The 15,992-nt window shown below is 35.5% G+C and overlaps 1 protein-coding gene across 1 annotated transcript; it reads left to right on the top strand.

Annotated features, from left to right (window-relative positions):
- The first annotated feature begins 567 nt into the window (after nt 1-567).
- On the top strand, nt 568-4,938 carry LOC110113293 (NADPH:quinone oxidoreductase). Its single transcript, XM_020845805.2, has 3 exons — nt 568-736; nt 847-1,044; nt 4,511-4,938. The coding sequence occupies exons 1-3, from the start codon at nt 652-654 to the stop codon at nt 4,813-4,815; spliced, it is 588 nt and encodes a 195-aa protein (XP_020701464.1). The 5' UTR covers nt 568-651; the 3' UTR covers nt 4,816-4,938.
- Nucleotides 4,939-15,992: the final 11,054 nt, after the last annotated feature.

The following is a 15,992-nucleotide window of genomic DNA, read 5'->3' as shown; positions in this document are numbered from 1 at the left end:
GAGACCGTTTGGTAACTCAAATCGCGGTTTGAATCTTCCAACAGCGCTTTGAATCCTTGATTCAGACTCATTTGGGCTCGGATTGGGTTGATCTTGGTGTCGTTGGGTTCGTATTTCCGAGACGCTCAGTTTGACTGTAAGCTCGCTGAAATCAGAGTTCATATGATCCCGAAATTAATTTTTGAAGTTCCCAACCAGCTTTTGCCTCGAGATTCGTGCCCGACCATGATAATTTTGAGATGACGTATCACTTATTAATCATATATTTAAAATTAACTGATAAAAATAAGAAGATTATATCAATAAATAAAAAAAATTAAGAAAAATTAATTAAACATTGTCATTTCTTCTGGCCAAAATTGAGTTGTCGGACTAACCCATTTAATAAACTAGTCAAAATATTCTATTCGAAATTTCGAATTAGGAGGCATGTAATGTGAAATTTCAGTTTACCAAATTCCGGTTCAAAACTTCTGGATTGACTCGTTTGGGCCCACCTCAAACCTTCATTCTCCTCCCACCACAAGCCGAATTTCTCTTTCCAAAAGGCTGGGAATTTTTCCTCAAATATCATACTTTGGCATACTGCAACAATCCAATCTGTAACACAGGGAGAGAGAGAGAGAGAGGGAGGGAGGGGAGAGAAGATTAATGGCAGCGAATCAAGTGATCAATGTGGCAGCAATCTCCGGCTCCCTTCGCAAGGCCTCCTTCAATCACGGTCTCATCCGAAGCGGTCTCTGCCTTTCTCTCTCTATCTACTGTCCTTTCATCCTCGTCTTCTCTTTTTCTTCCTCTGTTTACATCTTTATTATTGATGAACAAATATCTCCGTTGCATATGAAGCAATCGAGCTCTGCAACGAGTCTATTGAATTGGAAGGTCTGCAGATCGAGCATGTGGACATCTCTCTGCTTCCTCTACTCAACACGGACCTCGAGTTCAACGGCACTTACCCTCCCGCCATCGACTCCTTTCGCCGCAAGATCCTCGGAGCTGACAGCATCCTCTTTGCTTCCCCTGAGTACAATTACTCTTTTTCCGGTAATAATTTGATTTTATTCTCTAACCTCCGCCCCCCTTTCGATTTATGGTCTTGATTCTTAGGATTAATTGGCAAATTATCCGTGGGGTAATTGTTCTTAATGTTCCCAGAATTATTCTATTGCTTAATCGGAAATAGCTTTTATTTAAATTTCGAGCTTTTCTCACTACGTAAAGGCTAGATTTAGGTGTTCATTCAAACGGATGTCTTTCTCGGGTGAGGAGAATAGATTTAAAGAAAGAGATGAACACTCTGATTAGGAGTTGGCGAAAGAATGTAATTGCTTTTCTTTGATTAAGAGTTTGAAGAGGGAAAAGAAAGCGATCAATCTGATTGGGAGTTCTACGAGGGAGAGAAAGATATATATTCTTTTCTCTTTGATTGGGAGTTCTATGAGGGAAAAAAGTGACTCGTTCTAATTTTGATTATGCGTTGGATGAAAGAAAATATTATGATGTATTTTGATATATATGCTCTTCTAGAATAAAGTGCTTAAAAATAGCGGTGTCAAAATCTGACTCCACTCGGAAAAATTTGGGTTCGTGTCAATCTGTTTGTTATACGAGTTGGTTTCGGTTTGAGATTTCGACCTGTTTCTAAAATCGGGCCAAGTACGGGTTGATCCGCTAACCCAAAATTAACCCGATTTGACCCGCCATCAACCCGCGTCTGCATAACCACTACCCACGTAGTGTGTCTCCGACCCCGCAGGTGTCGGCGGCATGCCTCGGCTAGACGACCAGTTGGCCTCGACTCACAGCCGCAGTCCGCGGTGTCCGTCGGTCCAGCATTCTTGCTGGTGGCCTTGTGTACAACGTGTAGCCACTCGCCTCGCTGGCCCTCACTCCTGCTGGCCCGCGGTCGCAGACCTCACCCGAGTCGCACCTCCAGGCCTTGCACGACATGCCTACCGCGCATCCGCGCCAGCCACGTGACATTGTAGCCTTTGGGTTCACATTTTACGACGGGCTGCGGGTCCGATCAATCCGATAACACGCGCGGGTGCGGGTCTGGGTTGGAAAACCCGACCCGTTTGCAAAAACGGGTCAAGTTCGGGTTGACCCGTTTGCAAAAAAAGGGGGTCAAGTTCGGATTGACCCGTTTACGACCATGTCAAGTCGGATTCGACCCGAACCCAGCCCGTTGACCCGAATTGACACCCCTACGTAAAAATGAGACACTTAAATTAATATATAATTAGTTTGATCATAGAAATTCATCAAGTTAAACATTAAATCTCATAATTTTAGCATAAAAAACTTAAAAAAAATTATATTTCTTTTAACACACAAAATGAGATAATTTTGTGCCAACAATTTTCGGGTGAAGCATATGCATTGAAAGACCACGCAACAAAAAAATTTGGCAAAAAGTTGAGAGAAAAAAAAATGTGCAAAGGTCGACAAAAATCAATCAAAATTATAAAAAACCAAGTTATTGATGGAACCATGCATCAACTTTATTGAAGGAACCTCCTTCCTCTATCATCTCCGCATGACCTCCTTGATGGCGAGTTATACCTTGGATATAATCTTCTCAACATTGATAATAGACCCATTTTCAAAGGAAGATTTGAAGCCGGCATGGTCATTCTTAACCTCTGGCATCTCTCATGAAATCTAACAGTTAAATGAGGACAATCGATCCTATTTTCTTAAAAGACTGGTGCTTTGCCAGAGGGATTATCAACCTCGAACATTGTTCTTGCATCTTATTTGTTCAACAAGAACAATCAATCTCATTTTTTAGAGGAAGACAGGAGTCTCGCTGGAGGAGTTATGATCAAACTTCCTGATACATTATTGATAGGTTTAAGCTATATATAAAGCTCCTCTTATTCATGAATTTTCAGAAATTAAGCTAGTCTACTTAATGTGTAGTGGAAGTTTTGTTGCTCTTTAATGGATTAGTATTTTGCATTTTTTTTTTCTCACTGAAAAGTATTCATGTTCTAATCCAATCCTGAAAATACATCTCATCTTATTTGTATTGTTTGAGCCAGAAAATGGGGGACTCTTCTAACTAGATTTACTAGGTGATATTTTTTTCTTAATGGTTTTTTTTTTTTTTGGTAAGAATGCAGTAGCCTAGGACCTAGTTGAATACATTTCCATTGGCATCTGGAATAAATAGGAAGACTATTTGCAAAGCCATCTTTAAACATTTCCAATGCATAGTTCATTGTTTTTAACGACAAAAAAAAAATGTGCAAAGGTCGACAAAAATCAATCAAAATTATAAAAAACCAAGTTATTGATGGAACCATGCATCAACTTTATTGAAGGAACCTCCTTCCTCTATCATCTCCGCTTGACTTATACCGTGGATATAATCTTCTCAACATTGATAATAGACCCATTTTCAAAGGAAGATTGGAAGCCGGCATGGTGATTCTTAACCTCTGGCATCTCTCATCAGATCAAACAGTTAAATGAGGGCAATCGATCCTATTTTCTTAAAAAGACTGGTGCTTCGCCATAGGGATTATCAACCTCGAACATTGTTCTTGCATCTTATTTGTTCAACAAGAACTAACAATCTCATTTTTTAGAGGAAGACTGGAGTCTCGCTGGAGGAGTTATGATCAAACTTCCTGATACATTTTTGATAGGATTAAGCTATATATAAAGCTCCTCTTATTCATGAATTTTAAGAAATTAAGGTAGTCTACTTAATGTGTAGTGGAAGTTTTGTTGCTCTTTAATGGATTAGTATTTTGCATTTTTTTTTTTCTCACTGAAAAATATTCATGTTCTAATCCAATCCTGAAAATACATCTCATCTTATTTGTATTGTTTGAGCCAGAAAATGGGACTCTTCTAACTAGATTTACTAGGTGATATTTTTTTCTTAATGGTTTTTTTTTTGGTAAGAATGCAGTAGCCTAGGACCTAGTTGAATACATTTCCATTGGCATCTGGAATAAATAGGAAGACTATTTGCAAAGCCATCTTTAAACATTTCCAATGCATAGTTCATTGTTTTTAACGACAAAACCTTCAATTGGAATGATTAATATCCTTTAAAAGTCAAATATGCCTCACTGGCCTATTTTTCCATTTTGCTACCTGCAATGCTTTATGGTGCCGAATGTTGGTCATTAAAAGAGAAACATAATACTAAGTGTTGTAGAGATGAGGATGCTCAAGTGGATGAGCGGCTTTACCCTTAGAGATAGATACGAAATGAGCATATACGTGAAAAGCTTGGAGTAGCTCCAGTGGAAGATAAGATTAGAGTGAGCCGCCTTGGATGGTTTGGTCACATAAGACGGCGGCCTCCCGATGACCCGGTTAGGAAAGTTGAGGGAAAGACTTGGTTAGAAAATATTAGAAATGATATTCCTTTATTAGATTTAAACGAGAATTTAGACTTTTAATAGGACACAATGGAGAAAAAAGATTCATGTTGCCGACCTAACGTAGTGAGGCAAAGGCTTGATGTTGTTGTTGTTGCTACTTGCAGCCCCTCTGAAGAATGCAATTGACTGGGCATCTCGGCCCCCAAATGTTTTTGCCGATAAGCCAGCAGCCATTGTGAGTGCTGGGGGAGGCTTTGGAGGTGGAAGATCTCAGTATCATCTGCGCCAGATTGGAGTTTTCCTGGATCTTCATTTCATCAACAAACCTGAACTTTTTGTTCAGGCATTCCAACCTCCTAGGAAATTTGATGATGAAGGAAATCTCATTGATCCTGAAATAAAGGAGAAGTTGAAGCAGGTACTCTTATCATTGCAGGGTTTTACCCTCAGACTCCAGAACAAAATTTAACTATATTTACATATTCTTGTTCTGTCTTTTAAGGTCTTCTCACTTGCTGAATTGCCTTATAAATTTGAACGTTACTGTGCTTTGGATATTACTTCCTTCTATAGTATTTACTCTTTTGATTAAGCTTTTGTATAGTACACAACATGAGATTTCACCCCACAGAATTTCCTCATGGCTTGTACTAGCTGCTTTTATCTTAAATATTCTGGCTATATATTTATATTTAAAATAAAATATATCTTTTTATGTATATATTTTGATATGATTTAGCTGAATAAATATAAAATATTAGATATTAAGTATATAAGTATTTGAGGAATTTAGTGTTATGCAATCCCCCCTAAAAAACGTTATGTTAAGCCGATCATCAATATTGTGGCGTTGCGGTAACTGGAAAATGTAAGGATGATTTTCTATAAGGCATAAATTAGTATTAATCATTAAATTGGTTGTAAAATATTATCATTTGTAGTGTAATCGCAAATCATGAGACATATTTTTGATAAAAAATACATCCAAAATTATATTTGTTCTCGTTAAGAAGGAATATATATATATCACTTTCTATCTTATTATTTATTAAGAGATTAATATTTTTTTCATAAGATTGTTAATGAATTGAGTTCAAATAAATTAATTTTATGTTTATGATTATTTTATTTGAATTAGTTAAATTAAGTCTTAGTTTTGAATTATATTTAGATTAATTATAATTAAATGAGTATAAGATAATATTCTACCTAATTCTAATTTAATTATTTATTAAATTAATTTTACATAATAGTTCACATTTTGTTCAAGAAAATCATAAATAATAGAATATTATAAAGTTAATATTATTAAATTAAATAATTTTCTTACTAAGATTTATTAAAACTTCTTATTAATTAATTAACCTCTCCTCCACTTCACCTTCCTTCATCCTTCATCTTTCATCTGTGCACAATCCATGCAGAATTATGTGGAACATCCCTATGCAATACTTTTTTGCCCTTTTCATATGCTTTTGCATTCTTCCTTTCTCTACAGAATTGCCAACTCTCCCTTATTTCCTTGGTGTGCTTCATTCTGCTCTCCAGAATTATCCATTAGTTTTTTTTCTGTTAAGATGGGAAGTATCTCGTATTGATGACCTGCACTCTCTTCGGAGGAGCGGGGAAATTATTGGGTTCGGACACCGGATGTCGTTCAGAGCCCAATGAAAATGCGCTACATCACCTCCTACTCGGTACTGAGCTCGGTAGTGAGCAGTACTGCAGTACCGAGCTCGGTTTTGCTTGGTATTGGATAACGTAGCTGCACCTGATTGGTCTCCACAAGGTAAACTGTGTCCGGTGTCCGAACGGTAAGCCTTCGAGCGCCACCTCTCCTTTATTCCCATGTGGCAACTGCCAAAAGGCAGGCCACATTTTATTCTTTAAAGTGGTCCTTTATAATTTCAAATTAGTATTAAGCTTTGGGGCAGTTTTTTTACTCTTATATGAAGTAGTTTTTTAATACATAAATTTTAAATTCAAAAAAATTTTATACTAAGAAACTGGTTCAAACCAATAAGAAAGTTGACCTAATGAAGCCTTAGTTGGACCATTTTAATTAGATTTTCATAGAAAATTTTTTAGTTTCATGTGCAACTACTAGAAAGTTAGATTTTTCGCACCACTTCGGTTTTAGAACCGCTTCTAAAAATCTCTTTTAGCACCGGTTTTAACCGGTGCTTTTTAAGCACCGGTTTTAACTGATGTAAATTATCCTCTTTTGATCCCGCTACAGCCCTATTTCCATGCGCGCGAAACTAATTCTTCCATCCCGCTAAAGCCCTAATTCTCTGATCCCTAACTTTCTCATTCCTGCGCGCGACTCAAGTGGACCATACGAGGGTTCGTCTCCGATCCCTCTTCTTCCTCCTACGCTCGACTCAAACAGCACATTTTGCTCGGTATTCTTCTCACGCGACGAGGCACCAGATTAGGCTTCATTGTGAGTCTCCTCTGCTTCTTCCTCTTCTTCTTCTTCTCATTCTTCTACTTATTTTGTTAATGTAATTCCTAAAATCAAGAAGGATAAAATAATCTAGGCAAATAAAATATAAATTAAGATATACATCTAACATGTTTCCAAGCTCATTAAACTACATAGAATGTATAAGGAAATGTTAGTGAAGTTAAAGCAAAGAACGAAGAAGATAACTGAGAATATTATAAATGATGAAGAAACATGGATCCTGTAATCAAATTTAAATAACAGCAAAAAAAGTAAAGTTGCAAGATGTGGCAAGCCAGCAACTTTACATTCTTATTAAATTTATTTAAATTAGCTTATGATTTTAAAATTATATTCAAAATAAATTAAATAAAATTTAATATTAAAAACTTTATTTAAATAAAAAATATGTTTGTTGAATTGTGTTCCAGTTCGATGATTTTACTAGTTGAACAGGTGGTTTAAACCGATTCAAACCAGTTCAATTCAAATTCGGTTTTTCAACTTCTTTGGGTCGACAACTGAACCGGTTCACGATTGAACCGGTCGAACTGGACGGCCTTGTCCGATATTTAAAATATTGTTAAATAGTTTGAGTTGGAAAATAAAGCAAGAAAATAAAGCAAATCATTTCAGAAAAATGTTAGTTATAATGATATTTTTAAATGAAATAATAATTATTATAATAAGTTAATTAATAAATATAATTTTAGTTTAACTTAGAGACTTATATAAAAATAAAAAAGAGAAAATTAAGTGAAAAAAAATTATATTAAAATATTTAAAAACATTATTGATAAAAATAGAAATTAATAAGAATTATATTTTTATAATAAAAGCAACTCCTATAAGTTAATAATTATTTTCAAAAAAAGTCTCCTTTAATTCAAATGGATAAAAGAAGAGATCTCATGTACAGCAAAAGGATAACATAAAAATTTAGATATAATAATAAAGTTATAATGCATTAATTTTTTATTTTAAAAATATATATTCTATAAACAAGATGAAATAGAATTGGTATAACAACATCAAGTGTTTATCCCACTACGTGGAGTCAGCTACATGAATAATTTTTCTCCATTGTGTCCTGTTAAGAATCAAATTCTCATTTAAATCAAATAAAGAAATGTCATTTCTAATATTTTCTAACCAAGTCTTTTTAGGTCAACCTCTACCTTTCATGGCATAAGCCAAATCTAATATATATACTTTCCTAACCAGTACATTGTTTGATATGATCAAACCATCTATGGCGACTCTCGCTAATCTTATCTTCAATTGGAGCTACTCCAACCTTTCAAGTATATAATCATTATGTATCCTGTCTCTAAGAGTAAAGCCACTCATCCACCTGAGCATCCTCATTTCTGCAACACTTAATTTAATATTATGCTTCTCTTTTAATGGCCAACAATCTGCACCATAAATCATTGCGGTTCTCACCACCATCTTATAGAATTTTCCCTTATGTTTGACGGGCTCTTTTCTATCACACAATGAGCTCAATACATACCTCCAGTTCAACCATCCAAATATTTGTATCTATTTCACCATTACTCTGCATAATAGACCCAATGTATATATAACATGTACTATTATTAATGACTTGATTGTCCAAAGTCATAATCCCTCAATTAGATCTATTACTACTAAAATTATACTCCATATATTCAGTTTTAGATTTACTAAAACAAAAACTTTTAGACTCTAAGGTTGACCTCTATAATTCAACTTTACCTTCAACTTCCTCTTTAGTCTTATCAAAAAGAAGAATATCATCCACAAAAAACATACACCAAGGTACAACCTTTTGCAAATGTCTAGTGAGAATATCCATGACTAAAGAAAAAAAAGATATGGGCTTAAGGCAGATTCATGATGTAATCCAACTGAAATAGGAAAATACTTGGTCAAACCACCTTGTTTTTTAACACAAATAACAACTCCTGCATACATATCATTGATAATTTGAATATAAGCATTATTAACCCCTTTGTTTTCTAAAACTCTCCATAGCACTTCTCTTGGAACTTTATCATATGCTTTCTCAAAATCAATAAATATCATATGATGATCCTCCTTATTCTCACTATACGTCTCCATCAAACCATTCAATAAATGTATAGCTTCCATAGTAGACCTACCCAACATGAATCCAAATTGATTTTGAGAAATATTAATATCATGCTGCAACCTATGCTCCATAACTCTCTCCCATAGTTTTAAAGTATAACATATTAACTTAATTGATAATTTCTCTATAATTCGCACAATCTTATGTATCACCTTTATTCATAAAAATAGGAATCAACACACTCATCTGGCATTTTTTTGGTTGTCAAAATAATATTAAAAAATTTAATAAGCCAAGAAATTCCTTAATCTCCTAAGCGTTTCCACTCATCTATTGGAACATAATCAGGTCCAACAGCTTTTCCACACTTCATTTTCTTTAAATCTCTCTAACTTTAATTTTACTAATACGCCGATAAAAAAGAAAAACCTTTATTGATAAGACCATTAAAGTTAATTATATTCTCACAATCTTCCTTGAAAGTTTAGCAAAATATGTCATCCACCTTTGTTGAATATCCTCTTCTAATAAAGCACTTTTTGATCTTCATCCTTAATACACTTCACTTGAACTAAATCCTTACTACTCCTATCTCTTTGTTTGGCTAACTATACATATATCTTTCGACCTCCTTAATATCTAATATATTATATAAATTACTAAAAGGAAAAATCTTTATATCATATATTGCTTTCTTAGACTCCTTACAAGCCTCTTTAACACTACCATTGCCAAGTCCCAAATCCTAGATGAGAAAAATGCAAGGTTGCATTAGATAAGGGACAGTCAGCGTATAACTTGTCGAATAATCATAACATAAATCTTTTAATATGAAATAGAAGTGGTGTACTAAATAAAATACTTATAAATAAAAATTCATGGTTTTGTTGGCTCTTTTAAATTTGGAATACTTTAATTTAAAAGTGAAATGAGAATGTTTAAAATTCCTCTTGACTGTATGTTAACACCTAAATACTCCAAGCTCCGAAGCAGGGCCAGGCCATGACATGAAATAAAATATATACCAATTTTCACATAGAAAACACCAAATAAAGATATTTTTATGTTCCTTAGATTTAAGATCTAATTTTCTCTAACGCATAGAATGAATGACGAACATCTAAAATTTTTGGGGTTATAGAAGAAATGGTTTTGTTAATGGCAAATGAATAAAGATGGATGTAAAAATAAGTATATTTTAGGGCAAATTCTATTAATGAGATATGTAATTGTTATGACAACTTTTCCATAGAGATATTTGAGAATATTTATAATAAATATTATGGATCTAACTACCCTCTAAAAGGAGTCTATTTTTTTCTTTTAGCAGCTGCATTTTGTTGAGGGGTGTTGACATAGGAGTTTTGGTAGATAATCCATTGATATAAGTAATAAGGTAATCCATTAATATAGGAGCTAATATTCTAAGAATTCTTAAAAGTATTCTTTGTCATTTCCAATTTTTAAAACTTGGAATTGGGCTGAAAATAAGAATGAATGATGTTGAAATTTTAAATAGGTCTATCTTCGAATTTTTATATAATTTTAGAAAACACATGTATAATGGGAACAATCATTGATGAAGAAAATAAGCCATCTAACATCGAATAAAATTTTGACTCCTCCACGCATCATTGTGGACTAGAGCAAAAGATTGAGAAGGCTTATAGGTTTCAATGGAATAGAATTCTGAAAATGTTTAATTATATGACAAATTTCCAACATTTTTTTATTATTCTTTATTGGTGAATAAGAAGGAATTAATTTTTCAAGATAAATAAAATTCGAGCTTTAGGTGATAGTGCCAAAAGCCAAATATCTCGATCATTATTTGAAGTATATTTGGTAGGGGTGTCAATTCGGGTCAACATGTTGGGTTCGGGTTGACAATATTTGACATGACCCGAACCCGACTCGTTTTTTCAAACGGGTCAGGAAATGCAACAAGGACTCGATCGGCCGGGTTGACACGACCCGACACAAAACGGGATTTCAACTGAAGCAGCACGCGAAGGGAGGAATCGTCTCTCTTGTCGAAGCTGCCACCAAATTAAATTTTGAACGTCCTCGTTGGGACTTGGAAGGGAATGTCGGTGCCTCAACGGGATGGAGTTGAAAAGTCGACGGACGGCCTAGAGTTTAGCTTAGGAAGGACAACGGACGGTCAGGACTCGAGAGGGAATGTAGCTAGTGGCCTAGCTGCTTAGTGTTTAGAGCCTAGGGACGAGTTGAACAATAGAAATGGCAGAAGGCAGTCGACGGGGCTGCTGGATGGAAAAAGGCGATCGGCACAGCCGCAAGATGATGCGTCTGGCAAAGTCCGGGTTCACTCGCGAGTCGCAAGTGCATGCGAAATGAACTCAACGAACAAAATTTCAGGTCATTGTCGGGTTGATTTCGGGTTTCTAGGTCAACCCAACTCGATTTTTGAAACAAGTCAAAAATCTGAACCTGAACCGGACCCGTTTGTTAACTAGGTCAACCCGAACCCATATTTTCTGGGTCGGGTCCTAGTCAGGTTTCAGGTCGTGTCAAAAATTGACACCCCTAATATTTAGTACCATACATGAGAACGTTCTTTAAAAGTTAGAGTCAAAAACACTTTCTTGTAGTGTCAATCATCCTCCTCAGGTTCAAGTCATAAAAGTTTAAAAATAATAGATTAACACAAATTTTTTCTTGAATATTTATTTTTCTAATATGATTCTTAGATAATCTTGTTGGAGAATTTTTGTATCCTCAAACGGATTGCATATTTTATAATCGAGTACGGCATAAGAACATGATATATTACCCCGAAGGGTAAAAATATCATTTCCTTATGGACTCAATGATAAAATTTACAATTTAAAACAGAGATTCCACAATTCGATGTTTGGTCGAATGGGGTTTATTTTATTTCTGGGGTATAGACGTCCCATAGGGGCAAGCCCCTATGGTTAACTGCATCCCAAGTTTGGCTTGGAAAAAACTTTTGATTAAACTAGTGGTTTTGCTTTCTTTTTGAAGTCATTTAAACGTTGGCTAAGATTTGATTTTTGAAATCCATGAAAGTCTTTGTTAAAGGATTTGGTCCTTTAGAAATTTCAGAGAGGAGTTGATCAACTTAGAAATTAGATTTTGGAATGAAGGTCAAAATAGGTGAAGTGGGAGCACTTGATTCTGAGGGACACTCAGAGGTGCTCAAACTATCCTATGTTGGGCTTTACATTTTAGAAATCTAATTTTGGTTTAAGTTGATATTTTAATTAGAAAGCTGGGGCTTACATTCCAACAACACATGTTGGAGGAATTGCCCGAAAGGTTAGGGCTTATAGGGTGATTTAGAATCAACTCATGTCTCTGACCCTAAAACTAAGGTGAAGACTACCGATAGGTAGTGCCTAGAACCTAAATCTAATGAGTGCAAAAGGAACTTACAAATTACACCTCACATGAGGCATAATCTGCCCGACCTGGAAGGGACTACCAGCTAAACCCTCCTAATCGCTTTTAAAATCATGTGTCTTGGTCTCCATGCAAATGTAGAGCGGATGGTTATTTTTATTTAGAAGGTAGGCCTTATAACTTGGCTTTGAGGCCAAGATGCCTATTTACGTGGGTATGCAGATGCTGACTCACAAAAAGAAAGATTTTTTATTATATAATCCTTATGTGGAGGCTTTTCTACATGAGACACTTGTTGGGCTATGCATGTTTATTTTTTATTTTTGGAAAATTTGGATCTTTGAAGGGAGCCATGTAATTTTTCTTATTTAGAAAACATGAAGCCTAACTTTATTTTTAGATTGCTTGCATTTTAAACAGTAGAAGATTTATTTTATCCTAAGAGCCTACCGTAACAGAGTCCAGGCCACACCCAAATAAGCAAAAGAAGAAACCTAGGAAAGACATGTTGTTCTATTGCACACCCAGTAAACAAACAACGCATGCTTTTGTATATAAATAAAGTGCAATAAATGTAGATAGAGTCCAAGTTATTACAAACATGTTTGGCAGCTGAGTTGTCTGCCATTATACAACCCAGTTAAATTTATTACAGACTCTACTTGTGGGGTCTTCAAGCTTTACAAAAGATCTTTGAGGTTTCATTTCCAAAAAATGTATATCTTTCCCATTTCGCTCCCTTCTTTTGTTCCAAACCCCCACAAGTTTTACATCCTACTTCTATCAAATACATTTAAAAATATAAAAGACTCAAACCTGCAAAATAAAGTTAGACAATAGTTTATATAATCATCACATTATATTCCCAAAGTTGGTCTAGTACTTAGAGTGCTAAGTGCTAGGTACCTGCTTCTACCCTATTGGTCATGTCTCTTGGGGGGTTTTAAGCAGCGCCTGCAAGCAAACAGCATTAGCATAATCATGACATTTACCCCCTTCTTGGACATGGCCACCTGTACAGAAAAGTATTTATATCTTTCTATACTAACCACTTAAGGGTAAGTGCCCACAACGCAGACAATCCAAAAGGCAATCACTCCACAACATTAATCACATGCGCACACAAAGAAAAATCATAATCCTATCATGCCTAAGAGGTTGTGCACCTAAGTGTGTGAGGCTTGTATGGTATGTCACACTAAGGGTCCAAAAGTTTGGGTCTGAGGAAGTGTCCAACAAGTGGCTTTTAAGCTCAATATTGGAGGAATTCTCTTCCTAACTTTTGGAGCTAGGAGAAAAGTGAATTCTTTTAGCTTTGAGGCTAAGGAACAGAAAGAAAGATAGTACAACACAACTTTTGGGCCAAATGTTGGGAGAATTCTCCTTAGCTTTTGGGGCTAAGAAGTGAAAGGAGGAATCTAACATTTAGCTTTTGAGCTAAATGTTGTAGAACTCTCTCTAACTTTTGGAGCTAAAAAGAAGGGAAATCTCCTACAACATTGAAGTTGGAGGAGAATCGAGGGAATATGCAACTTATGGGTTGCACATTCATGAAGATCTTCGAACACTTTGATGTCCAAAAGAGGGTTGCATCCCTCCAACTTGAGTTGGAAGGATGAAAGGATGAGATTACTTGTTGCTTTTGGTTCAACAAGTAAGATAATTTGAAATAAGATTGAACAACTCAATATGGGTTAAGCACAAGGGAGTTCCATACAACTTTTGAGTTGTAGGAATGTTGAATTTCTCTACGATTTTGGGTTTGTAGAGAAAAGAGGAAGATGCAACTTAGGGGTTGCAACCTTCCGAACATCCCTTTGAACATTTGGTGTTCAAAGAGAGGGGTATACTCTCCTAACTTTGGTTTAGGAGAGTAGAAGGGAAGAGAAAGTGAAAAAACCTATGGCTTCGAGCTAAGGTAAGGAATTCCTTAAGACTTTTGGAGCTTATAGAAATGAAAAAGGATTTGTAATTTTAAGGTTACAAATCAAGAAGATGCCTACTTGAATTTTTGTATTCAAGGAGGTGGAGTTTCATTTTCTTACTTTGGGTTAAGAGAAATGAAGAGAAATTTGGTGGTTGTCTACAATAGATTTGTAGGAGAAGAAGTAGTCCAATGTGCAATCTAGGGATTGCAAATTGGAGGAGTTCCTTAAAACATTTGGTGTTCAAAGAAAATGTTCATTCCTCCAATTTTGGGTTGGATGAGAAAAGAAGAGGGGATGTGACTTGGAAGTCATAACCCCAAGAGAATTCTTTGAACATTTTGGTGTTCAAAGGGAAGTGCACATTCTCAAAACTTGGATTGAGAGAATGAAAATATCTTCCTACAACTTTTGAGTTGTGGAAAGATGTGAAGGAATATACAACCTATAGGTTGTACATGAAAAGGTAAATCATTGAACTATGTGTTCAATGATGTATCATCATTTATCAAATGTGTGTAGGGCAAATAAAAGAAGAGGCGTCCAACTTGAGGGTTAGAAGCTCATGATCGTTCCTTGAACATTTGGTGTTCAAAGAAAGGTGTACATTCTCTTAATTTGGGACTTTAAGAGAATGGGATAGTTCCCTACAATTTTCAGATTGTAGGAAAGGGAGGATGAAAAGATTTCTTACAACTTTAGAGTTGTAGGAAAGGGGAAGTGAAGTGCAACTTGTAGGTTGCAAGTTAGAAGAATCCTTTTGAACATTTGGTGTTCAAAAGAGAACAACACAAATTCACTTAATTTAGGCCAAGTGAAATGGGGCGGTTTTCTACACTTTTTCGTTTGGTAGAAGAAGGAAAGGATGTGCAACTTAGAGGTTACACATTCACAAAAGTTCGTTAGGCTTTTAAGTGCCCACAGAAAGGGGTTCACTCACCTAATATGGGTTAGGAGAATGAGGGGGGCATGAGAATAATATTCCTATATTAAAAATATAGGGATACGAGTTATTTTTACCCAACAAAAGGATTTTGTTGGATGCAAACTCTCCCATAACTTTGAGGTTAAGGGGGTGAAGATGTAACTTGAAGGCTACAAAACTTCTAGAATGCTTCTTTGAATATTCGATATTCAAAGAAAAGGGTTGCATCCTCTCAATCCGGATTTGGGAGGATGAAAGAAGGTTCATAAGCTCTCTTATAATCTTAGCTCATAAGAGGTTATGATTAGAGTGCAACTTACAAGTTGCCAATTGAAGGTGCACTTTGGACATTTGGTGTCCAAAGAGAGGTTGTCATCCACATAATTTAGGCTAAGTCAATGGAGGAAGGGGACTTAGATTTAAATTCCAAACCTAAAGGATTCATTGGTTTTGCATTCCAATGAATGAGTCATTTGATAAACTCCTTACAACTTTAGAGTTAAAGGAGGGAGATGTAACTTTGGAGTTACAAGATTTCATAAATGCTCTTTGAATACTTGGTATTCAAGGGGAAGATCATTCACTTGATTGAAGCCAAATGAATCGAGATAAATGCTCGTTTGTTGATTTTATGGGTTACACATAAAGGAGGTAGCTTAGGATTTGGCCCTAAGCTCCAAATAATTCACGTAATGATATGCTTGGAGGCTAAAAAGAAGCTCCAAAAGTGAGGTAAACGAAGGAGGTGATTTGTAATTTTTAAATCACAAATCAAGAGGCAACCATCAAGTTTTAGACTTGATAATGCAAGATCATTTAGCTTAGGCAAATGAGATAGGGTAGGAATTCATTCATTGATCTTTGTGTTTCAAACGAATGAAAG

The sequence above is a fragment of the Dendrobium catenatum genome, unplaced genomic scaffold (assembly GCF_001605985.2).
Source record: "Dendrobium catenatum unplaced genomic scaffold, ASM160598v2 fragScaff_scaffold_920, whole genome shotgun sequence".
Taxonomy (NCBI): Eukaryota; Viridiplantae; Streptophyta; class Magnoliopsida; order Asparagales; family Orchidaceae; genus Dendrobium; species Dendrobium catenatum.
Note: the sequence above shows the minus strand (reverse complement) of the source record. Positions and strands in the feature narration are given on the sequence as shown.

Excerpts from the sequence above, each read along its gene's own strand:
- LOC110113293 (XM_020845805.2), top strand. The coding sequence starts at position 652 with ATGGCAGCGAATCAAGTGATCAATGTGGCAGCAATCTCCGGCTCCCTT. Across the intron at positions 737-846 it reads TCACGGTCTCATCCGAAGCG|CAATCGAGCTCTGCAACGAG; the intron begins GTCTCTGCCTTT and ends TTGCATATGAAG. Across the intron at positions 1,045-4,510 it reads GTACAATTACTCTTTTTCCG|CCCCTCTGAAGAATGCAATT; the intron begins GTAATAATTTGA and ends TGCTACTTGCAG.